Source organism: Sander vitreus, chromosome 18 (assembly GCF_031162955.1).
Source record: "Sander vitreus isolate 19-12246 chromosome 18, sanVit1, whole genome shotgun sequence".
Classification (NCBI taxonomy): Eukaryota; Metazoa; Chordata; class Actinopteri; order Perciformes; family Percidae; genus Sander; species Sander vitreus.
Genome location: NC_135872.1, coordinates 7,596,876 through 7,623,869, shown reverse-complemented (window position 1 = coordinate 7,623,869; position 26,994 = coordinate 7,596,876). Strand labels below are relative to the sequence as shown.

Below are 26,994 nucleotides of genomic sequence, written 5' to 3'. Positions count from 1 at the left end.
AGCTACTTAGCATGTTCATCCTTTGACATCTGCGTTATTAATTCCACTCTTTTATCTCTCCTGAGAATCTTTGCGTTGCTTACTTACGCTTAATAGCACATGGATGAGTACAATACAGATGAGTGCTAGATTGATCCACAAACTAGCTGTAAATCTGAAGACATAAATCTCAGCGTCGTCTGACCTCGACTCCTCTGATCAAAGTAATTCTCCCTTTCTTTGTTTATTCTTTCTTTCCCCACTAATCACTTCATCCTTCACTGCTCTTTTAGTTTATAAAGTGTGTATAGTATCTCCACTACCATCCTACAACTGTAAGTAACTGTTTCCCTCTTGACTGGTTTCTATGGAGACTATCCTTCACCAAAGTCCATCATTTTGGCCTGACCATCACCTGCTTCTCTACTGATGCTTTGCGCTGTGCACATCTGGCTGTAGTCAACTATGTCTCGTAACTACACACCATAATTCAATTGTAATAATATTTATCAAAATAAAGGAAAACAATAAAATAATGGTTTTAAAAAAAAATCTTCTGGCCATTCAAATTAAACCCAGCTCAATAAATCCTAGCCAAGATACAGAGAGTAAATGAATAACAGCCAAAGAACAAATACAATTGTCATAATAAAACTGATGTAAAAGATGATACTGACTATTGTCAGCTTGAGATCCTCAAATGAAAAGCCTGATCATCTTCAGCCTTTAGTCTGGACACAGAAACAGTCAGAGAGGTTGCTGGCTGAAGATCAAGATTGCATGCAAGCAGATAAAACCTGTTCAAAATCCAAACTTTAGAAAGGTCATTTAAGCCAGAAACTCTGGAACAGATACTGAGCTAGGGTAGATATGATTCTATAACTCTTAGTTTAGGTAGAAAGTTTCAAGAAATTCGCTCACAGCTGGAACTAGTGTTTTCTGGTTAAATTAGGGTCTTGACAGGGATAAAGGTGTGATGAACTATAAGCATTTATAATCTTCTGCCCACACAACATCCCTGTATCTAAAACCACCAGTCTACCAAAACCAGCGGAGTACATTTTGTCCCTGGCTCATCCCTACGACGATCACATTACAAGAAGTAAACACTTTCCCACACTGGGTCAGCATGTGAAACCGGCTACCCAAAATGCAAAGCAGTGCCCTCAGTGTCACCTCATGTGCCAGGTTGCCACAATAAGAGCAACCACTTCCCACTCTCACTTCTATAAAGCTGACAGCATGTGATGCCTGCCATGTCCCATGCCTTCAGAGGTCAGCATGAACCTCTGAACTCTGGCAAGACCCTTCCTGCCTGGAGGTCAGGCAGTTTTTGAGTCCTTGTTTTGATGCTTAACGTTTGCAAAACAGTGATTGATGTGTTTGTTTATGAACTTACTGACAGATTGTTTGTTTGTAGGATGCTGTTGGGGCCAAATAAGTGATTGGCACTTACATTTAGGATGTGTAATAGTGGGTTAGTTCTGGGATTTTACTGTCCTATATAAGCTATAGTGCTGTTTATCTAACATCTTCGTCACAAGCAAATTTAGCCAGAAGTGAAATGGAGGGCAGCTCTTTGGAGTTATGTGTTCTGAAGGGGGGCATAACCTTCTGTGTTCCTCTTACTGATGGATCCATCTCTCCCTGGGCACAGAGGACTTCTCCTTTCTCAGTGCCAGCTGTTTCCGCACCAAAATCGCTGTCTTAGTCCTCCCACCATCATCTATTGCAATGCACATCAAAACTGTGTCTATTATGTAGTTACTGCTATCATGCAATTTCACATCAATATTCCCATCAGTAGGTACTAGTTAAAGTTAGCTATAATGGCCGTTCCTTGGAGCTACTATCTGCATTTACTTTTGATAATGTCCTCCCCCAAAAAACACCCAAATAAGTTGTTTGTTCAAGCAGCAATTACGACTCATATTTACTTTTATAGTGGCGGCTCTCTCTTAGGTTAGGTAAGTATAGGAGTGCCAATTTCCACGTAATGAGGCAGGTTGGCGTGGTGGTTAATCAAACATACCGGAGTTTGTGTCGCATTTGAAAATGAAATTAAACGGCAAGTTATTTATATATATATATATATATATATATATATAAAATTAGGGCTGTCAGCGTTAACGCGTTAATCGCGATGCGATTAAGGGCAGACGCAATGCGATTAATTTTTTTTAATCGCATGCCGGCATTTATTAATTTATTTTACACTTCACTCGGCTTTGCGTCGTTCCTAACAGGCTACTATTTTGACCCTTTGCCGCACCGTTACTTATCATCATGCTGCTGCTGCAGGATGTGTGATGGATGGATGCATGATGGAGAAAGACAGCAGTAATGAAATCCTAGTATTTTCCAAAACTCCCGGACGGCTCGTAGACAAGTCGAAAGCCATATGCACATTGTGTAAAGCCGAATTAAAATATCACCGAAGCACGTCAAGCTTGAGCTACCACCTATGGTTGCTGTGGCCCACCATACAAGTTAGTTTGACCAGCGGGCAGCAGCAGCAGCTGTGGCGGCCTGAGTGAGCAGCTGCAGCGGCCCGAGCGGGTGATCACGGGGGGACATCCTCAGCGGTGAAACGCGAACGGGGGCTGGAGTATAACCTAGCTAGGTGGAAAGCTAGCCGGCCACCTGTTCCATCAATCCTGCTTGCAAGTGTCCGCTCATTAGACAAAAACTGGACTACATCCAACTTCAACGAAACTCCCAACGCGAGTTCAGAGACTGCTGTGTTTTTGTTGTTGTGGAAACAACAGTGTACGGACTTTCTCTGTCACCGGGTAAGAGTGGAGATGGGCTGTGTTAACACGGACTTGAGCTGCTCATTAACCGGTCACTGGACGTCAGTGAGTAATCAACATTATTTAGGAGTTACTAAACACTATATTGACTCTAGTAAGGATAGGGATTTTTAGTTTTTTAGTTAGGTACTTGGAGGAATTGTGCAATAATGACAGATTCACACATTTTTCTTTTGTTTACAGTAAATAAATAATTACAAATCTTAAAATCAAGTTCATAAAGTAACTTTCTTTGCATTCATTTGATTCCCAATCAAGATACACTGGTAAGAATTGCTTTTGATTGTTAATATGTACTTAAAAACTGTTCTGAAATACAAAATAATATAATTTTAATCATGTGATAAAATATGCGATTAATCGCGATTAATTATAGAACTTCAGCGATTAAAAAAATTAATCGTTTGACAGCCCTTATATAATATAATATCTGCGCCATCATTGGGGGTAAAAGATTGTCAAGGAGGATCTGAGTAGTAATAATACACCTTGGGTGCAAAAATGATTTAATCAATCATTTCTGCTGACAGGTATCTTTGTGCCGCAGCAGTGAAGTGGCGAGATTGCTAAAGGGACTGGGTCCAAATTTCAGTAATGTATAATAACATAAATAATATTCATTATGTGCCATCATGACAACTGAGGGTTAAAAGGCCAATTTTAGAGTCAAATTGCTCCTTCAAGTCCCCAAAGATGGAAGAAGCCACAGGCACATCTCCTGGCTCAATTTGCACCTTGCAACCTGCGGTGCACTCATAGGTTTGGCCAGAATGTAAAGACTGTAGTCCATTACCTGGAAATCTCAAATGAACTTCTGAAGACGGCCACAAAATGTAATCACCAAAAGTGGATTTTAAGAGGTGAGAAATGAGCCCATCGTAATTCTGCTGAGTGATTATCTCGCCAGGTGTGGTGTAAGTTCATGACTGGGAAGAACTTTAATTATTTCTTCAGAGAAAATTGCAAGGGTGAATCTGTCTCACACACACACACACACACACACACACACACACACACACACACACACACACACACACACACACACACACACACACACACACAGAGTCATGCTCCCTCCTGTGAGAGGTGTAGAGGGGGAGTTGAATCTGGAGAAAGTAGTTTCAGGTACTAGAGCTTATAAATGGTGCATTATGTTCTATATTACTCTAATTGCAACAAATCATTCTTGCTTTTTTTTTTTTTTTTTTTTTTTTTCCTCTAAGGATATTCCATCTGATCCCTAGCACTGGTGAACTTACAGATGCAAGTCACCGTGGCATCACAGCTTGCAGGGACCTGGTACATAGACGATGGGAGAGCTGCATTTAGCAGAAACCAAATTGACATCATGATGTAGAAGTGCAATGGTACACTTTGTACTGCGACAGAAAGTGTTTATCTTTGTGGAGTGGAGAGTGAAGTCCATTTAATGTGCTTGCCTTTGAAAGTACATTATGTAAAATCAAGTGCATGTGACTGGTTTGGTGTTCAGGTACACATCTAGACAATGACATAAAATCACAGTAGAAATCTCAAGTGAATATTAATCCGGTTTTAAAAAAAGAAGTCCCGAATTGCTTTTGTTGTTGCAGTTAGTGTTGACAAACGTAGCCATGCATGAACAAAGGCAGGGAAGAAGAAGACTGCTAGCAAGCCAATATGGATGGAAATGAAAGCACTATTTAATTGATTAAATCTGCTTTGCTCTATTTGAAAAATGTAAACACATTTGTTAGACTTCAAGGATGCATAATGTGTTTTTGAAAAAGAAAAACATTGTTTGAAAGAAGTTACTTTCAAGCAAAAATACCTTATACAAAAATATACATTTCTGGTTTAAGCTTAACAATTAGAAGGATTTGCACATTTTCTCTGTTTTTTTTGTATAATTGTAAACATATCTTCATGTTTTGGACTGTCGGAGATGCCACCTTGGGCTCTGGAAATTATGAAAATTATGATTAACATTATTTTATATTCTAACTGATGTATTGAATAATTGAAAACAAAGCCCTACTTGCAGTTATCTGTATACATTTGTTTCATATCCACTGTTTTTACTTAACAGTAGAGTACATGTGTACATCCCCATTTATGCAATATGGTGATGGTCTCCAGTTGGTGAACCTCATTTGTTGAACAACCACCAGCATTTCTGGAAAAGAAGTATAGGCTTTTTGCAAAGCACAGTAGCTTTATAACTCTGAAGCCCTTTTATAACAAATCTAAGATCAAAAGAAAGCAAAAGAACTAATCAAGCATTATGTATCCTTGATATTATTTACGAGGCAAGGGAGAATCTAAGTTTAGCTGGATTTAGCCTCCCTGATTTCGCAACAGTGTTAATTGAATAATTTGCCTTTGTACGATCCCTCTTGAAGTAATAGTATGCATTATTTTCTGCCTTGGCTGCAGAATTGTAAGCAGTTTCCTCTCTGGACTCCTTGCTAAGGAGCGCAGAGGAAAGCAGAGGTCAGACTTTCACAGCACTGCTCCGTGAGCATCGGCATTTAACACAGCACTGGTCCAGACCGCTGTAAGGCCAAACATGCTCTGGTGGATAACCCTTACTGGTGCATGGGAAAGCGCATGAGGAGGTAAACACATGAACATTAGAACTCTCAGACAATAAAATGTTACTACAAATGATCACTTTATAATATATTTGCTATATACTAACTGGTACCCAAATAACTTTGATTTTTTTTTAAACTAACAGTGACAGTATTTGCAGTGATTATGGAGAGCCTCAAAAATGTGCTCTTAGTGGAAGGGAATATTTAGTCAAATAACTAAATAACAATTATACAAATTGTGTTTTGTCCAGATTACCTGACCAGTCTATGCTTGTGTCTGACTTTATTTAAGAAGGAACAGTGTCAAACTAAATAGCCACGATTAGGATTGGCTTGGTGAAACAAAGGTGTGGTCTATTCTGACGTTGTTGGACCTCTTCCCCTAAGCAGCTGTGAAGTTCACATAATGACAATAAAGAGGGAACTAAAATGATTTCCTTCAAAAAAAATAAAAGCACATAGTTACAAGTAAAATAAATAAATAAAAATAATCTCGTACTGAAGGTCAAGTTTGGTTTTGGGGGGGGGTAGCGCTCTTAACATTTCTTCAAAATATCTGTTCATATCAAAAATAAACTGATTCTTTATGGACACCACATTCAAAACTAGAAGGAAAATTAGAAATCATGGAATCCTCAAACTATACTCTTGTATGTGGAACCTTTGGTTAAATCTAGCTGTAAAAAATATGTTCCATCATGCAGTGGTTTGGCATTGATACATTGTCTTCCTTTTTAGATATTTTAACAAGCAAGCACACTTTATTCATGTAACTTTAAAAAAAAAAAAAATGTTTACATACATAGGGAGCGGGTCCTCTTCTATGAATGCCACCGCCATGTTGCACAGCCATGTTTCTACTGTATCCCAGAACAGACAAACCAAACACTGGCTTTACATAGGGCATTGTCACTGCCCAATCTGTTTTTAACCTATCCCCTGACCAATAGGCTATCCTGACCATAACCATTCGGGTCAATGCCATGTGTTGAATATTTTGGGTTTCTGGTATGGGTTGGGCAGCCACAGGCATTTTACGTTTTTACGTTAACTGAAAGGGAGGGCTAAAGGGAAGGGGTATTCAGTTGGTTGCAATCTGCAAACTCACCGTTAGATGCCAAAATCATTCTCCAGTGATAGAAAAGAACAATACTTTAAATTTTTTTAATTTTTTTACATACAATTATGTTGCAGTTGATGCCAATGTTGATGTTGAATGATTTCGAAAACCTAGCAAAGTGTTCATGTGGGAGGATTTTATTTTGAAGGTACTGACCGGATCTTGAGCTTCTTATTCTGTCTGACTTGACACCATTTTCCTGAACGCATCTGGTGGTTTGCCTCCGGGCTGTTATATGAACACAATCTGACTATCGGGGAACTTACTCTGTGTTTGGCCTTCCTGCAGCTCACAACAGCTCCCCAAACTATTGATTTCACACTTTACCAGCATGTGACACCGCAGCGGGACTTCATAGTGTCAGACCGTGTCTGCGCTTGTTGTTTGTGGAAGAAGGGGTAGGATTTTTTCTTCTTTATTTATAAATACAATTTATGTTTGTGGTTGTGGTATATCAAGTGACTCACAGCGCTGCAGACAGGACATTGGGGTTACGTCTTAACTGTCCCTCTGATTTATTACCAAAATTGGGCTGCAAGCAACAAGTATAATGCATTTAACTGTGTGTATGAAATAGTAGATTTGTTAATGGGTGACAGAATCCAAAGTCCTGCAAGAAATCATAACCATGACAGTTGGATTTTATTTAATCATTTCTAGATATAGCCTGGACATAATCAGCATATTGAAAACTTTTTATACAAAGGGTATCTGCAAGATGGATAACTGCAAAGCTATAACAAGGGATCATGTGGAATATGATTGAGTTATGCAGGCAGATCATGCTGCTAATAATACATGTATTTCACCCCAATTATCTCCTTAATCATCATTTCCTGCTCTTATGATATATCCCTAACCACATTTGGATATCCACATTAATCCCTGATCTGATTTGAGGGTCTATAATGTGGTCTGAGAATCAGGCTTTTTTTTTTTACATTAAAAGAGCGTACTGTGAATGTTAGCCCACTTCAAAAAGTGCTTATCTCTGTGTAAACAAGCGGCTGCTGTTTGAACTGTGTATGGAATGTTGGATCACTACGACATTATCCAGTTCCATCATTGATTTATTTTTGTTTAATAGTTGCACACTGCTCTTGTCAAACAGTTGATTGCATTTATTATGCTTATTTTGGACACAACAAAACAGAAAATGGATAACTTTTCAGAGTCAGTTTGATGGAACTTGTTTAAAGCCTGCCTTCACTGTGAATATCTTCAAATGTACACAGAGTTGTAGTACCGTGTATTGCAGAGAATGTTTTCGAGAAGTTGCAAGATTTTTGCAGAAGTCGTACTTGAAGTTGAAGTCGTCGTCCTAGAATATATTTGTGTATAAAGAAAAGAATTAATCCCTGTCATTAAGAAATGAGTATCATTAAAGGCATATATCCTGATATAGTATACCGCAACAAAATTACCATTACAGGGTCTCAATGAATTGAGTACCTTTTAAAGGCAAAGCTAACTATCATTTCTTCTAGTGTTACACAGCATTTTCTTAAGATCACTTGTCAATCAGTGTCACTTAGCCCCGGCTGTATTACAGTAAATGCAGCTCACAATAACTGTAGACATTCACATTATTTAAACAAAATAAATAGGGATAAATTGCACAACTTTCGCATTTACCAAAGTTTTTTTTTTCTTCATTTTTCTCCAGATATATTTCAGATCACAACATTCCCTCAGAAAGACTTATGACAAGAGGTTAAAGTACAAGAATTGTCTAAAATGCCATTGTTTGTATTGCATTCTGTTTTACCATATTTAAAAATGTTGCTGATATTTTGACAGTGTCAGAGAGGTCTTGATTCAACTCTGTGGTTATTTGTAGACTAATTACTGAAGGTTTTATATTATATTACAATTAGGGTTGCACAATACATGTTTTTTTTTTATATCATCGCAATATCAACACATCGAACGGCTGCAACATATCACAAAAGCCACTCAGAGATTTTTTTGAGTCAGTTGAAAGAAAACATCAGTAGAAAACTACACTTTGAAATATAACTAATTCCTTTTTTTTAGTGGTGCCTTTTGTGTTCAGTTCAATTTGTTCAATCAAAGAATGTGATTTGATTTGGTTTGTTTTAAATTCAACAAGTAATTTGTCGCATTTTAGCAGAATACTGAAAGTGTCAGAACTAAGTACACTTTAATATTGGTTTATTTATCGCAAGTAATATCGTTAACGTGATATTCAACGTTATCGCATATTTCACTCATATTGTGCAGCCCTAATTACATGTATTGAGATATACAGTACATTAGTACTGTATATAGTGCAATGCAGGAAATGCATACAGTATACTATACTATCACGCTGCCTTTTATGTTTAATGTTAGTTTAGTTAGTCTTTCAAAAGTAACTGCAGTAAATGTCAAGCATAAATTGAGCACATACATGTCTCTGTCAACATGAGGTTTTTCAGCAGCGGGGCAAACAATTCAATGAGATTTTTCACATTTTTTGGTGCTAACCACTGCACGTACTCCCTTACTGTATATGGACGGCTTCTTTCTGCAGAGCTGGTTCACATCCGTTTCCGTCTGATTTTAGGGAGGCAGATTTTTAGGATGGGAAAACGACATGGCCTTGAGCTTTTGTGTAAAAGGCATGCACTTCTGGCTTATGACCAGGAACAGTTTTGTCACTTCAGATCTTTATTTGGCTTTGACTTTCGTGTATAATTTTGTAATACATGGTTTGTGTGTGTGTATTAGTGTATAAGCTACATGAATGTTTGCTAACTGAATAAATAAGTAGGGTCCCTGGTGTTTAGTCTGCCCTTCAAAGCCAAAACACTCTAACTACATATTTAAGAACAGAAATATTTAAGAAAAACAGAATTTTTTTCTACCAATAACAAAATAGTTTGTTAAGAAATGTCTAATGAAATGAATCAATACAGCATTTAAATTACAGTGACTTTGACTAGGTACGGCTAGCTCGTGAGCTAGTCTAAGCTAAAGCTAATTTACCCACATTGTTTCCTGCAGTTTCAAAATCTGGTTACTCAGTATTTGAGTTTGCTATTCCACATAAATAAGACAGTAACTACATATAATGGAGAAAACAAAGCAAACCTAGAAGACTGCTAAAAGCTAACTAGCCTAGCTTAGCAATAACTGACACCTTTGACTCTTGTGGAGTTCATGTGATTGGATGTGGTTAAGATATCGCATATTATATTTAATTAAAGATCTTTTTTCTTTTTTAATTAGTTGGTGCAATAGACAACAAACCTGAAGAAACAAGAATATTTTGTTTGTAGATTTTTTTTTTGTGCTCTTTAAAACAAAGATTGCTTTAGGCAAGGTCTGTTACAATTATAAATAGCCTAAAAAGACATGAAATTAAGGTTTTACAGTTTATAAATCTGTGCACAGTTTAAGTAAGAACCTTCAAACTTTGTTTCTGCCTTTCATGTACAATAGCAAAATGTTTGTGTGAGAGAATTCAGAGACACTATTTTCTACAGTAAAATTCTCGCTGATATAACTTCTGGCTCCCGTTGATGCCTGAATCTCATCGGACGTGTATTTGGAGGTCAATGTAGTTGAACTTTTTCTGCACAACCTGGTGGAAAATCAATGTTGTGTATGTCGCTATGGCTTACGCTGCTTTTATGTATTTAATTTACATTTCATATAGTTTTTAAAATCTCAATTCTATCTTAATTGAAGCCCTTCAAATTGGCTCTGTGTTTAAAATGTGCTATATATATTAAATACAGCTGCCTAGGCTCACCTATTGGAAATAATGGCCTTGCTCCGTGTGATGCTGTGCGATTGCTGTGATAGCCCTGTAAGGCACTAATGGTTAGAGATCAGAGGGGCCATGAAACTGGTTGTTGAGGTCTTTGAGTAACATTTCCCAACTATTGTGGTGCTCTTCATCAAGACATTTAACACACAGCTGAATCTTACACCTTAAAACTCTGTTTCTATAAAGGAACAACTGTATTGCCTATTTCTTAGCATCTGTTGTCTGTGTGAGCTTATGTGATTATAGCATGATGAGCTGTTTTGTGGAGGAGAGTTGGGAGGTTTTCTCTCACAATGAGCTTCCAGCTGCTGAAGAGTGTGACAGTGAGGAGGGTTGAAGGCAAGGTCAAAGCTTCAAAGGAAACCAAAAACTCTTCCACATCTGCTTTTACCCCCAAATGGCTATTGAAGCAGCTAGATGTTGCCACAGTGTCTTTTCTTTTCTCTTAAAGTGACTTCATTTGTTTTAGGAGTCAGTTAATTGGTAACAGACACAAGGTCATTGGAAACTAGGTGAAGCCAAACAGCACTTTTTACTTGTTTATGCTTTCAGCAGCATCTTACCTGTAGATTCTTTGATATCCTCACAATAATTGTAAATAAATTCTCATTTCTGTTGGCATATTACTGATCGCAGGGCAGCATATGTTGATGAGCCAGGGTATTATTTTATATGATTAATCATTCACAATGATTCAAGCAGAAACAGATGAGCTGGCAGGCTGTGCTATTTAACCTCAAACAGAATAGCTCAAACTCTTTGATTTCCTGGCGTATCATCAGTCTAGATGTCAGGTAGGAATTGATAAACCCATTGAAGATGGAGGTAAAGCCATCCTCGCACTGCCACGACACACTCAGTATTATCAGCCAGAAATGGATCGTTTGTGAAACCAAATGTCAAATCCAATTGCCTTTGAGCTGTCGTAACTGCCGAGAGTAATGTACTTTCAAACTGTTTATTGTGTGAAAAATCATCACTAACAACTGTCAAAACAGTGGTAGTCTGAATCTAAGTAGTTTTAGACCGCATTGTGAATAATTAGCCTCATTATTACACCACACACTAAATTAATACTGGGTATTTTTTGTCTGTGAAAATGCTGATGGGATTTTAACCTAAAAACTGCATTAACTGATGTTTTTAGATACTTTGTGGGGCAGTGTAATAAGCTGTAAACACAACATTGACACATTATCACCTTCAACAGTTGATATGGCCAACTTGTTAGCAAACTGTTGCTACAGGGGATACATGTAGCAACAGTTTGCTACATGTAATGTTCAATTAATCCAAAGCCAGTCTTCACCCCTCCATTTTACCACTAATTTGCTTTCTTCCAACCCTTGGCTAATTTGTTGGGTTTATTATGTGTCAAGATTGTTATTTTTATGTCAATCTTAAGCCATTTATTAGTATTCTTGGAATTCAATTGATTAATACCACACCCTACACATGCATGTAAGCGTAACTTATACAGTAACTCAAGAATAAGCAGTCAGCTGGTGGTATAAATAAGATAGCTGGAAGATTGTTGACAATGAAAATAATAATCAGTACTCCATTTCCAGGTGTTTTCACAGCTGTAAGAGTGATTTCTCCGGTAACATTTTAATGTGACACCATAAAAATGAAAATTAATGTTGCCGCTTTCTGTGGTTTCCAAAATAATTAATGGTCACCTGTACTCGTTGCAGCTTTGTGAGTTTAATTACTGCCAGTTTTCAGCGGTGCTCATTTTACGCTTACAGCACAAGCCTCCAGCTACTTCTACGGATTATCAGCGAGCCAAACCAAAGCCTCTCTCAGCCATTTGGGAAGATGAATTGACCTTTTTTGTTCTGGCTGAATACTAACTTCAAGCAGTGACCACAAATGTGGAGACAGTGTGTACCAACTTTAACTAAAGATAGACTCCTGTCACCCAGAAATGATTAACTCTGCTGGATTTGCTTCATCTGATGTCATAAGAGTAAACCAACATGTCCTTAGACTGTACTAGTGTGTTTGTTGTATTTATTGATCGACTAGCTGTCTCTGTCTACAGTACATTATAATAATATATTTTCATTTTTTAGACACTGCAAGCCTCTAAAAGAAGTAATATTCCACCTTGAAGGGATAACATATAAATCCAGCCTGGATTTTCACTCTAAGCAGCTCTAATTCTCAAACAGTGTTAGTCTTGTGTGTCTAAATTATGGCCATCATTAGTTTGAAATCCATATCATGAATGTTGCATGAAATATATAACCACTATTTGACCAAATCTAAATTATTATGACATGTTTTCTAAAGGTTTTTGACCACAGACAGCCATACACTATATTGTTTTATACAAATGTGAGGAAAAAATAATATTTCTTTTATATTTCTTCAGTTTATTTGTAAGGGATTAGTACAGAGAAGACGGTTACAGAAGCAGTGTCCGACTGTGCACGTGTATATAGCTGAAGCTATACACCAGTCCCTTGATGGACATTAATAGTTCAAGGCATCATTAAAATGGTATGTTACACTACCAAAATAGACAAAATCTGTAGTTCTTTGGCAACTTTAGGACAGGGTCAGTCACAATATTGACGTTCATCTAATGGCCAAAAGTTAATTCACCAAAATATGTAATCTCTTGAAAAATGTGACAATCATGTCATTATTGTCCTAAATATGGTCTCGCTTTGCCAGACCTTTCTCCAAAGCGCGCTGAAGGAGAGTCTGGCTACTCCACATAGCATTCGGGGATGGGAGGAAAACGTGCTCTGGTTTAATCGCATTTCTTTAAACCAATCACAATCGTCATGGGTGTTGTTAAACTCTGGTGCAAAATAGTAATGCAACAAAAAACTCAGATTGGACAGATAGTCTAGCTAGCTGTCTGGATTTACCCTGCAGAGATCTGAGGAGCAGTTAACAATAGTCCTCAGAAATCCACCGAATTTAAAATTCCAACACAAAGAAAGCGGAAGGAAACGGAAAATACATGCATCCGGTGGAATTTCCTGCAGCACCGGAGCAATCCTGGAAGTGGAATGTGAAGGATATAGACTATCCAAAATATGACCTGAACTGTGATTTAAAAAAAATATCTGAGGTTCTCTTGACCGTGGTAATACGGTACATGAGATATTACAATCTGTATTACAGTATTTCAACTTGCATGCATTTCTCTTCGTCTTCCAGGTGGAAAGGCCCGGAACACATCTGACTCAACCTGTTACCACTTAATGATGTGAAACTCATGGCTGGATTGAGACTGATCACTGAACATCTTCCCTGCTGTGTTCACTATTCTCTGGATCATTTCACATCTTCGACTCCATCTGCTCACAGTGAGCACAATATAAATTACAATCAGCAACAGGTTGGATTGGACTCATCCGTCACCCTGGGAATTTGCAATGTGAGCTCATGAGTAACATTAAACCACCCTCGGCCTGTGTAGGTAGTTGTGCTGGCCTTTGCTTTTATTTTTCAGGGCCAGTACTCGTAGATAACATCATTACCTCAGTAAACTCGACACCAGGCTTGTATTCTTTATCGATGTTGTGGTAAATCTCGCGATACTGAGACCGTCTGTAGTTGCGATGGCTGCTGCTTCCTCTTTAGAGAAGAATCAGCCCCTCCTCCAGCTCCAGGAGGTGGACTCCAGTCAAGTTGGTAGTCGCGTCCTCACTCCGGTCCTCAGCTCCTCCTCTCCTGGCTTGTCCCTGGAAACCAGCCAACCCATCTGCATCGCTTCCCCTTACACCGAACTTGGCCACGACTTCACGACAATACCTTTCTACAGTCCAGCTATCTTCAGTTATGCCGGTCCGGGCATTCCAGATGGCCCCTCTGTCCATCAGTCACTAAGCCCCTCCTTATTCTGGCCCAGCCACGGCCACGTGGGACCACCCATACCCCTGCACCACTCCCCGGCTCGGCCTCAGCACGGGCAGCCAATCCAGAGTCCATGGGTGGAACTGTCGCCGCGGGACACTGTCTTTACATCCAGGTAGGATAGTGTATCACTTCCTGACTAGCATACTGTTTTTACTATCACCCGAGCTTACTCTTCACTAGTAGGGCTGCAACTAATGATCATTTTAACTATTACTTAATCCGTTGATGATTTTTATGATTGTTTAGTTTACAGTCCAAAAAACCCAAAATATTAAATCAACAATATAAAACTGAGAAAAGCCGCAATTCCTCACATTTTACACAAATTAAACTGCAATTGTAAAGCATTTTTTGCTGATAAATGACTTGACTGATTAATCAACAAAACTAAATTACTGATGAATATCTGTCGACCCACTAACCGATTGACTAATTTTTAAGACATAAAATTCTGACTTACCAATCAAAATATATATCCCTATTCTGCTCGAAAAAATTACCTGTTTAAGAAATGCTACAGTTGATGATGAATAATTTTATTTTGGTTAACATACATGAAAGAAACAATTTTTTCCCCACAATTTGCCACCGTAGCTAACCGAAAAAGAACTATGCTGAAGCCAAGGCTTATTTTTGCCTATCCTATCCCCAAATCCCTATTTTAGCCAAAACAATCTGCAAACTCATACTACATTTTTTATTAAAATGGAACATGCTACACACTTAAATAAACTCCTTTGCATACTGAGGCTATATTTTTTTTATTCCATGTGTTTCTGTCTTGAAATGATGACTGAAACTTATCTGTTAGTAAGAGTGTGAAGAGGCGTTCTCAGGAGAGCGAGGAGGCAGTGGTGTCGTCCGTCGGGAAGGCGGACCTCCACTACTGTGCTGTGTGTAACGACCACGCCTCGGGCTACCACTACGGTGTCTGGTCGTGTGAGGGGTGTAAGGCCTTCTTCAAGAGGAGCATCCAAGGTGAGACACAAACACATGCACTTATCTTCAGTTTTCAGTTTTTGTTGAGACTGTCACATGTGTTCAATCACCTCCGTGTTCATTTTTAGGCCGTTGTGAGTCATTTAGTATCTTTGGAGGATTTCCCCCCCCACCACCGATCCCTATTGATCCCAATAGTCTCATTAAAAGGGAGGGGAGGGGTGCTGGACGTTGGAGTACGGGCTTATCTGCTAATGTTAGCTACCGACCGTTACCTTGAAACCATCCAGAAAATAGACGGTACCGTAGGGTGATTTAACGTCACCGCTCATTTTACACACAGTTTAACAACAAAACAAAACGCTGAATGAACATTACTAGCTACATTTTTCATGTTGGTTTTGAGGGTATGCACCCCCACTAACCTGGAAAATGGTTTTAAATCCGTAACATTAATACAGCGTGTCGGAGGAATACACACAGTCTCCTGCAGCGGCGAGTCAAAGGCAGAGGGACCGCCACAGCAGCGTGGCTAACATTAGCTTCTTGTCTCATCTGGGGTCTGATAAACAGTAAATTCATTAACTTTAGTCTCCACAGTGCTATTTTCCAATAAACTGTAGCTGTCATATTTCACAGGCGTGAGTGCGGATTTCATGTCGCGGCTTTCACCGCTGTTTATCACTTATTGAGTGAAGTAGTACTCACCCTGTTGTTTATTTGGTTGCCGTAACTTTGTGAGTGATCACTGTTCCAGTTGCACTGCTCACCCTAGGGGGAGAGAGAGCGGATGACAGTTCGCTTGAGTTCAGTAGAGCAGACGGCGCTACGACTTTATGACTTTTCATAAACAGCTGAAGGAGCGGTGGTGCGTGGTGTACATAGTGGAAACCCTGTTGTGCGTCTGCTCTATTTCTATTTCTGATACCCTGGCGCTGGAAATTTTACCGTGGCGGACCGCTATCAACATAGAGGAAACACTGACAGGTGTGAAACCTGTGTGAGACCAAATTTTGGTCCGATAAAAAGAGGTGGTCTCGGTCCGGACCAAACTGAACCATAGTCCGGTTCGTTTATAGTGTGAAAGCATTTTTTGGATGGTTCGGACTTTCGGACCAAATGCAAGAAGCTATGGCAGGCTCTCCTTGTGCTACAAGACCGGGGAATAGCTCGGTGCTTAGCCTGTACGTGAGAGAGAGTGACGGTGAATGCACTCGGAGCAGACAGCTGTCGACTATCAGAGCTGAGAATACATCAGCAGTTTATTTAAGTGGTAGTAAATGTACAGTGTAGGTTTCCGTTTGTCTCTGAATAAATGCTCCAGAAAGGAAGTTCCCGTATCTTGCTTCTCAACATCACAACAAAACAAAAAGAGCTGCGGCGGTAGGGGAGAGCAGCAGTCAGTTAAAAAAACTCGGACACAGAAAGAGGATACGAGAGGACGAGGAAGCCCGTCTACAAACCAATCAATTATAAGTATCTGGAAACGCAGCTCACGTATGTGATGACGGCAGGACCTACTAGTTTTGTCACGTATAGATCTTTAGTGCGTTTGCATAACTGCAGTGTGAAACCAAAACTTACCGGATCAAATGTATACAATGTAACAAAAACATGAACCTTGGTTCGGTCTTTCAGGTGTGAAAACGCCCTTTGTCCCATCCCATCCATTTTACCTCTCTACCTTTCCTTTGTCTTCTCTCTTTCTTCTTCTCGTTTCAGGACACAATGACTACATCTGCCCAGCAACCAATCAATGCACTATAGACAAGAATCGCCGTAAGAGCTGCCAGGCGTGTCGCCTTCGCAAATGTTGCGAAGTTGGTATGACCAATTGTGGTAAGTGTTTCTTCGTCTTTCTTTTTTTCTGTGCCAAAGGAACAAGAAACCATAACCAGACAATGTATATTTACTTGCTTTTAACAGACATGTTGTTATGTCATCTACCGTATGAAAATGCAGGTGATCACTAGGGTTGGGCATCGAGAACCGATTCCTACTTGGAATCGTTTCATTATTGGAATCGTTTGGAATCGTTTGGAGGATTTGGTTTCAAATCCGATCATCACTTCCCAATTTAATATGCCCAAGTTTTGGTTTCCGAAGCAGCCAGGCGCTTGTTGTGTTGCAGCCTTGGAGCGCAGTAAGCAGCGCTCTAATGTGGCTTTCTTTTACGTTGAAAAAGCTGTAAAACTGCAAACCACCATTGAATCAAAATAAAACGTTCCTCTTATTTGTGAAAATAGGCATGTGACCCGTTTCAACTCCACCCCTCAAAGAATTGGAATCGAGAATTGATAAGAACCAGAATCGAAAGGAAGAATTGGAATTGGAATCGGAATCAGAATCGTTAAAATCCAAACGATGCCCAACCCTAGTGATCACAATTTCCCCGTGGCTTTGTTTGTTCTAGAGTACTTCCCTCCTTTTCCCAGAGCACAGCTCCAGCAACCAGGAAAGGTGGTTCTTCATTTCCATGTACACTTAATCTGTTTAACAGCTGTATAAAGAGAAGGAGATAGCTGTTTGCTGTAGGGGATTTCAAGTGACCCACACTGTATTCCTCTTTTTAAGTGTATTTAAAGCAGCAAAGATTCATAATATGGTAGTGAGTTTCAGCTCATTGTTGAGCTGTCCGTCTCACAACTTTACTGTTTTGGTTCACTCTTACAGCTCTCATAGCGCTATTTTTTATAGACGGCTGTTTTCAGCAAAAAAAAGCTATAAAAACCCACTATACACTACCGGCTCGGCACCAAACAGCAGACAGACACAGTTGGCAACTAGCTGGTGAACATAGTGGAGCATTCAGCAGCTAAAGAGCCAGATATTTGGAGACCAAAAACACAATTAAAATGAGAGTGAATATTGGTGCATTCATCAGGTTGTCCGAAACACAACTCAGGTTTACTTAAACGCAGGTTTAAGTAGAATTAAAAATGTAAAGAAAATCAACAAAACAATATTTCTTCATCTCAGGTATGCGAAAGGAGCGTGGGAACTACAGGAACCCCCAGACGAGGCGAGTGACCCGTTTGTCCTCACAGGGCAGAACCACCAGACCAAAGGCGTTAAGCGGACCAGCGGTGGATTTGTTACCCGCACCCCACCCTCCTGCACTGACCCCAGAACAGCTGATTGGGCAGATAATGGAGGCGGAGCCGCCGGAGATCTACCTCATGAAGGACATGATGAGGCCGCTGACTGAAGCCAACGTCATGATGTCGCTCACCAACCTGGCTGATAGGGAGCTGGTTCACATGATCAGCTGGGCCAAGAAGATTCCAGGTGTGTGTCGGGGTATCCAGGGTTCCTTTTTTAAAAGCCTAATGGACAATTACTATTTAGTATAGTGACATTACATTACATTTGTTTGGCAGATGCCTTTGTCTAAAGTGACTAACAATAAGTGAAACCACATACTGTAGGAGCAAGAGCTTACTGTAGATATCTTGCAGAATTGTGAGTGCATTTCTTAGTGACACCTTTTCTGTGCTTGTTTCTTTGTGCTGCAGTTAACTGTTAATAAGAAGAAGTGAAATTTTCATACCATGATTAACCCTGATTGCACAGTGGAATTGTCCTTATTCTTACACTGACGATTAATATAGTAGTATGCTAAATATGAAACTAGATCTACAGGTTTGCTTAATAGGTTTAGCGTAAAGACTTGAAACTGGTAACAGCTAGCCTAGCTCTGTCCAAAGTTCTGCACTATATATATATATATATATATTTTTTTTTTATCATCGTGACATCAACTTGCGTAATAAACACATTGCGAAAGGCTGCAACATATCGCGAAAGCCACTCAGAGATTTTTTTTTAATTCAGAAGGAAAAAATCTGTAGATTTGGGTTCAGTTCAATTTGTTCAATCAAAGAATGTGATTTGATTTCCTTTCGTTTGTTTTAAATTCAACAATAATTTGTCGCATTTTAGCAGAATAGTGAAGGAGGCAGAAAAGCAGAACTGAGTACACTTTAATATCTGTTTATTTATCGCAAGTAATATCATGGTGATATTCAACGTTATCGCACTTTTCCCTCATATCGTGCAGCCCTAACACCTAGCAACACCTCTAAAGCGTACTAATGAGCATGGTGTATCTCTTTAGCTTGGCGCCAATAAATAATTGGTTTACAGCTCGTAACCCCCCCGTAAAACCACACCTTGGCTTTTTTACATTTCTGTTTGTGTAGGAATTAAGGAAACAAGATACAACATGTTAACTACTAAACTTTAGAGGTGCTTGTGGGCCATTTTTCACTTTTGGACTGCCAAGAGAGCTGTTACCACCTGCTTTCACTTACAGTATTACGCTAAGCTAGGCTAATCGTCCCTTAGCTCTAGCTACATACTTAACGCACAGACATGAGTGTGGTAAAAATCTTTTCATCTAACTCTTGGAAAGTATTTCCCAATTTCAAACAATTCTTTCAACACTTCTGCATTGATGTTACATTAGAGTGACGGAGTTAAGCTTTTGACCGATATCGCATTCAAACTGTAAAAAGTAAAATGTTAGACGCATATCAAAAACCTCAAGAATCTTCTATCACTAAAAGACACAGTTGTCCAAGGTTAAATAGCATGCCGTATTTTGTTGATTTTACTTTAAGATTATGCAAAATACCTCTTTTAAAAATGCAGCAAGATAAAATTGCTTTAATGATATTTATATAACAATGTTTTTTTATTCCCCTCATAATAGGGTGACCAGATTTCCCGGAACTAAAACCGGGACACTTTGCGCGTGACCGTAGTGCTCGTGCACACACATGCTTTTTAACGTGAACATGTGCCAGCCCAGGTCAGACATAGACACAGACAGTAACTTCATTATTCGTTTATACTAATATACTTATTATATCGTAGGCTCCTCATCTAATAACAGTGTTTTTTCCTGTAAAAACAAAATTTTAAAAATTGCAGCAGCAGCCTTTTTCAATTTAGTGCGAGATTTATATTGAGACTTTTTCTAAAAAAGATTTTTTGAAGTGTTATTTATTCCAATAACACCAAAATAATTCAAATGTTTTATTGAAAATGTTGAGCATTAAAAACTTCATTTCCTGCATTCAGGTGAATTTGTATGCACATATTACTACTACATTTTTTCTGAATCAATGTATGCTGCAAATATCTTTATGTAAAGAGAAACATAGATTACAATCCAAATATAAAAACATAATGGGATATATTGCAGTAAGGCTCTCAGGCATTCTGCATTGCTTTCAGTTATATATTCTCCTTTGGATCGACTTTTCTAGTTATATCTGGGTCAGCACACATGTAGCCTAGGCATCATTTACTCCTCCCTCCTGTTAGGCATCTTTTGTTGGGGAAGTAACCTCCTTAAATGTGTATATGACAATTATTCACCTCAATGATACATGAATTAGTATTTCATTTATTAATAAACCCCTGGATTGTAATATTTCAGATGTGTTTGAGCAAGATTTCTGCTCTTATCCAAAACTTTGTGCACATACAAAATACAATATATCTGTGTTCTCTGTGATTTGGAGGAGTCGTGATATATTTTAAGAAAAATAAAGTTATAATAGGCTATTACAAGAATAAAGTCACTATATTTCAGAAAATAATCTATACCTGCACTGCTGTGCATTACGTGATTGCTCTGCTGATGCGGTAGATCTCAGACCTTCTGACAGGCACAGAGCCCCGTTTGGGTCTCTGAATGAGACAAATAGTTTACCTAGGGAAGTGGCTGTACGCTGCTATACATCGGAGGTGGAAAACCGAAACTACTGCAGAAATACACGGAGCACAAACGGGACACATCTGCCGCAGCATGTCGACAGCTGAGCGGTATATAAACCGCTCAGCTATAAACCTGAAGCTGCCCTGCATTCTACAGCGAGAGTGGACACTAAGCGACGCACAGGTCTGCTTCAGAGCTCCGTGTGTTTGAGTCTGACCCATAGACTTGAAACGTCACGTCACAGGAACTTCAAACTAAATCATTAGTATTGCGCTCCTAAACTTTGTGTTAATGGCATCAATACATTAACGTGGCTATGATTCCTCCGAAACACCTTTCACAGCTTTCCTCACGTAAATACGGTTGCTAGGTGATAGCAACAATACATCATGGTCGGACCCCGCACGTAAGCCTCTGAAAAATAAACTGGACAAAGTTACATTCGGCGCTAAGCCTACTATTTGGGGCTGAAGCCCCGGCAAAATCGGCTCACGCCGCTCGTGGTGTAAACCGGGACATTTTAGCGTCCCGACAGGCTTTTGTCGATTGATTCAGACTGCACAATATGACAGGCCGTGACTTCAGGTGATTTTCAGCCGTGGCTTAAAAAAAAAAACCTTTCTTGTGCTCCAGGCAGACATTATGGCACAGGCCCTGCCAGCACACAGTTCCATACTATTTGATCACCTCATCTTTTCCTCAGGGTTTGTAGAGCTCAGCCTCTTGGACCAGGTGCACCTGCTGGAGTGCTGCTGGCTGGAGGTGCTGATGATCGGACTGATGTGGAGGTCAGTGGACCATCCAGGGAAACTTATCTTCTCCCCGGACCTCGGCCTGAGCAGGTACCACCGCCAACATCTCGCATATCTACTGCACCAGCTTGATTTGAAGGGAACATCTCCCATCATTATTGTCGTTGTTAGGTTGACTATTACCTGCATTTATAAAAGCACACAAAAACAAATAGCTGTTGTGGTCATAGTAGCTTGTTTCAGCCTTTTCCCATCATACCCAGTGTTTATTGCAAACACACTGTTCCGTGATGTAAAAACTGGAAACTTTTGCCAACCACAGGATGGCTAACTCACTTTGGTACGATGCTTGTTTTGAGATTGCCTCATGCTTTCACACTCCAAAAATGTCTGACTGTTTCTATTGTTCATCTATAAAATGTAATTCCTAAACATATCTTAGTCACAAAAAAAACAACTAAAATTTAAAGTTATAAATCTTTAGATGTTCATGAAATCAAACCCTGTTTGTGATACTATTGATGTTAATTTTTCTTTTCAGCTGTAGCCATTCAATGCATTCATATTCTGTAATAACCTCGCTATATAGTTGTTTTCATTGTTAGTGGCGGAGTCCGCCATTCCTGCACTCGATTAAAATTTCCTTCGCACACAAGTGATTCACAGGAAACTGTATGTATTGCAGCATTACTGGTGTATTTCTGACAAAGAAGCTGCTCAAGGAGCGTTTGCCGGCTTAACTTGCTGATACCACAGTATCCATGGGAGTCACCAAATCAAGCAGGACTGGAATCTTAAGCATTTCAATTATCAATATCAGTATTAGCCTTAAAAATACAGTACACTATGTGCCCCAGCTCGCACCTATGTGACACTGAAATCACTGATCATCCATCCCACATTCAGTGCAAGGCCTTCCACAATCAGATGTGTAACATGCTGGTGATGAATAAATAAAAAATATGCACCTTCACTTCCTTTTCATGTGGAAGTGGAAACTGGTAACTCGTCCACAGCATTGTCATTCAGAAACTGTGAACGAGCAGCTCTGCTGCATTGCTTTCATCTGTGATTGCATTTGGTTCCAACAAGAGATATCTGCTGGTGCTGCTTCTTAATCTGGAACAAAGTGTCCTAACCACTCTCTTCCTTTGTGGTGGCCCTTTTTATCACATCATACCTGCACTGCAGTGCATGCTCTACAGCCAGCGGCTCACAAGAACATTTATTTTCCTGTATAAGAAGAAGTATTCTGGTAATTTACACAAAATAGCAATACCACGCTGTAAACAGCTGCATTCAAAAATGTAACTTGTGTAAAAGAACAAAAAAATATCATCAGCAAATAGTACTTAAAGTATCAAAAGCAAAAGTATGTATGATGCAGAAATGCCCCTCTTATATTACTAGATCATTGATATTGATATACCAACGTCTTGTCGGTACTTAGTTATTGTAGTGCATCATCATATTTTATAAACGTGTATATTTTTATTCTGAAAAGATTTTATTCTGAAAAATAACTACAGACTAAAACTGTCGATAATAAACAATATTTTCTTCTAAAGTGTTGTAGAGTAGAAGTATAAAGTAGAATAAAACCTCAAAATTGCACCTAATACAGTACTTGAATGAGTAAATGTACTTGCTTTTCAGTCAAAGCTGCAGTTACAGAAGGATTCATTTCTTCTCCTTTACAATTGGGCTAAGTGCTAAACAAGTTCTGTTTTATTTCCATCTTTTGCATCTCGGTGGAGATTGGAACATGATTTCTGCCTTATTTGCCTAAATAATAATATAGAGTGGGGTTTGATAAATAACTAGTTGCGTTTGTGTCTTCGTATGGTAGAGAAGAGGGGAACTGTGTCCAGGGCTTCTCGGAGATCTTTGATATGCTGTTGGCTGCTACATCCAGGGTGAGAGAACTCAAGCTCCAGAAGGAGGAGTATATCTGCCTCAAGGCCATGATCCTCCTTAACTCCAGTAAGTGTGTGTGTGTGTGCGTGCATGTGTGCGCGTGTGTGTGTGTGCGTGTGTGTGTGCGCGTGCGCGCGCTTTCTCTTGTAAGGCCTCTTATTTGAAGCCTGTGTCGCGTGTTTGATTGGTGTCTATGCGTGAGTCTGCACAGGGTTGGCAAGTGGACCAGCTAAATAACTTACCAGCGAAAACCCGAGTGGGAACACTGTGTATAGCTTGGGTCCCTGCTCTCGTTGGTTCTTCTGAATGCTCAGAATAACAGGCAGTGCCTGTTTGAGGAGGAACAGGGTCAGAGCCTTTGTGGTGAGGAGTAATTACCATCCGACTAATGTCTCTGTTTTCTTTTTAATTGGCTCCACCAGCGTAGTCAAACAGGGCTTATATTTGTGCACCATCTCTTCCATTCCAGCAAAATTGAAAGGTTGGACTCTGTTTAACCTTTTATACCCAGAATGTAAAAACAATATGCTTTCACTAGCTGCAGAGTAGTTTATACAGTGGCTTATTTCTGCTGCCATTATCTTTACTTGTCACTTTGACTATAGACTCTAACATACTGTAATAAGAAAATAGTGTGGAATGTAATATGGTATCATTTGCAACCTACTAGCACGAAGTTTGATGGTACTCAATTATAAACAGAGAACTGCACCAACGAATGCAATGAAACACTTGGAACCAGAGGAAATGAAATTCTCTCTGAAAAAACAAGAGACATTTTTACAATATTTGGCAACCTTTTGTGTAATTGTCAATTATATCAAGAGTTAAGATGGCCCCTTAGACCTAGCAAGTAGATAAAGAAAAGGAATATTTTTTCTTTTTTCTTCATCTTACTTTTTCTTTCTTTTATTTTATGCTATTTTAAGTTATTGTCTTTATACTGTGTCTGTACATATGTGTAGATCTTTGTATGTGCTGTACAATATTACTGTAAGACAATAAATACAGTTTTAAAAATGCTTTGTTAGAGCCAAAATGTCTGCCTTTTTCTGTGTTACCAGACATGTGCCTCAGCGCAACAGAGGGCAGCGAGGAGCTGCAGAGTCGCTCCAAGCTGCTACGACTTCTGGACGCTGTGACGGACGCTCTGGTGTGGGCCATTGCCAAAACAGGCCTCACCTTTCGCCAACAGTACACCCGCCTCGCCCACCTGCTCATGCTGCTCTCACACATCCGCCATGCCAGGTAAAAGGACTCCATGTCATAAATGTTCTAAATGGAAGATTGCTAATCTATGTATTCATTCAGTGTTGGAAGAAAATGGTCCCGGCTAATATACTGATTTTGTGTACTGTTATTATACAAAGTTGCTCCCATGTGACTCCAAATCATCATGTTCTCCAAACTACTCTCATAATCAGAAGTCATTATGCTCACTGCTGTGCCACAGAGAAACTGCCTGCCTTCATTAACTCTCTTCATCTTTCTCTCCAAACGTGCAGTAACAAAGGCATGGACCACCTCCACTGCATGAAAATGAAGAACGTGGTGCCTTTGTATGACTTGTTGCTGGAGATGTTGGATGCCCACATCATGCACAGCTCCCGTCTGCCTCGCCAGCCTCTGCAGCAGGAGTCCGGGGACCAGACGGGGGTTCCCGCTCGGCCACACAGCTCTCATAGCGGCCCCTCAAATACCTGGACTCCCTAGCGGCACTCTGGAGGTGAACCACAGCAGTCGAATGCAATGAATTGTCACCGCTTTGCACAAAACTAGTTCTGACTGATGAGACATTTTACTGGAACATTCTGCTGAATTTTGTGAACTCTCATAGGTAGCTCATGCTTTGACACACTGCTCACTTATTCTAGTGCACTTTTGAATGTTAAGACATCACTCTGCAGACAGACCAAACTCGCAGTATTCTATGCCTTATCATCCCCACATATTGATAAAAAACAAATGTCATAATTTGGCCAGTAGCACCAGTTCTCGCTCAAATGTTCATGTAATATGCCACTGCCATGATTCTCTTGGGTTGAGCAGCTAATTTCATATCTGATAATATTCATATATTTTCGTTGTCCATGTCTGGTATTATTCTGGACACAGAGATGATGTGTGTAAATAACCAAACCAAACCAGCAAAAAATAGCCCCCTGTTGCAGCATAGATGTGGGTATTATGAGGATATATACATAGACAATATGATTATTTGTTATACTGCTTCTATTAAGGTAGCTATTTATTTAATATATCTGGGTATGTATTACAGGATTTTCTTTATCAATATGATGAAATACCTTGATTTGTCTGGTGTTTAATTCACCGGACTAGACAAACATTCCCATCCAGTCATTTAACCTATAAGAACTTATTTTAATGGATTATTTTTCCATCTTAAAGACATAATTTGACATTTTTGTAAATAAGCTTAGTCGCTTTCTTGCCGACAGTTCGATGAGAAGATTGATACCACTCTCCCATCTATGTGATAAATATGTGGCGATTCTAGGATGAGACCTTCAGGGGGGCTCAGCCCCTAATGAGAATGTGACACGGATAATGTGCCTTGCAAAAGTGTTAACCCCCCCCCCGCTAATTCAGTAATTTCATTAGCCGATAATCTCTGAGCTAGCTACTGAACAACAACGTCCGCTAACGTTTTTTGACACTATGATGGAACTAAACTAACTTCATAAGTCACAGTAATAACGACCAATTTCACACAATGTTCTAACATTCAGCAATTTTAGTTGCTTACGTTTCAATTTGGGTTCTAATCTGCACCATGAAATTACCAATTTCTTCTCTGGGGACTACCAACGTACCAATTTCACAACCGCACTCCTGCTCTCCCTCTGACAGATTAGATAGAGCGAGACTCAGCGACACAGGACAAACTGTTTTAAGCCCTTTAAACCTGTAATTGTTTGTCCTATGTCACTAACAGACAAGTTTGCAAACTCTCACTTGAAGGACCAAAATTGATTTAAAAAAAAAGAAAAAAAAAAAAAAAGTTTTTTATTATTATAATTTTTAAGGGGGCTGAGATGAGCCCCCCCCATAAAGGGTCTAAAATCGCCCATTTGTAGCTGGATCCTGCCGCAGCTTAGCTTAGTTTAGCAAAAAGACTGGAAACGGGGAAACGGCTTGCTATCAGCACCTCTAAAACTCACTAATTAACATGTTATGTCGTGTCTGTTTAATCGGTACAAAAACCAATCAACGTGATGGTTGCTGGTAACAACGCTAGGCTAACCAGCTGCTGGCTGTATCTTCATAATTAACATGCACAGATATGAATGATTTTGAGCCGCTCATCCAACTCTTGGCAAGAAAAGCAAACAGGTGTACTGCATTTCCTAAAATGTTAAATAATTCCTTAAATACAAGATTACATATAACTTGGTAGAAAACAATATAGTTATTTTGTTAGCATTCACCATCCACAGTTGCCTGTGAAAAATACTAATAGTGTTTTTATCTTTGTTAAAATGAATTCAA

At 39.4% G+C, this 26,994-nt stretch overlaps 1 protein-coding gene across 1 annotated transcript; it reads left to right on the top strand.

The window, feature by feature from the left end:
- Window positions 1-6,749: 6,749 nt before the first annotated feature.
- Window positions 6,750-26,720, top strand: esr2a (estrogen receptor 2a). Its single transcript, XM_078274640.1, has 9 exons — window positions 6,750-6,886; window positions 13,447-14,260; window positions 14,960-15,126; window positions 16,810-16,926; window positions 18,067-18,375; window positions 21,519-21,657; window positions 23,417-23,550; window positions 24,549-24,732; window positions 24,990-26,720. Exons 2-9 carry the CDS (start codon window positions 13,851-13,853, stop codon window positions 25,195-25,197), a joined length of 1,668 nt encoding a protein of 555 aa, XP_078130766.1. The 5' UTR covers window positions 6,750-6,886; window positions 13,447-13,850; the 3' UTR covers window positions 25,198-26,720.
- Window positions 26,721-26,994: the final 274 nt, after the last annotated feature.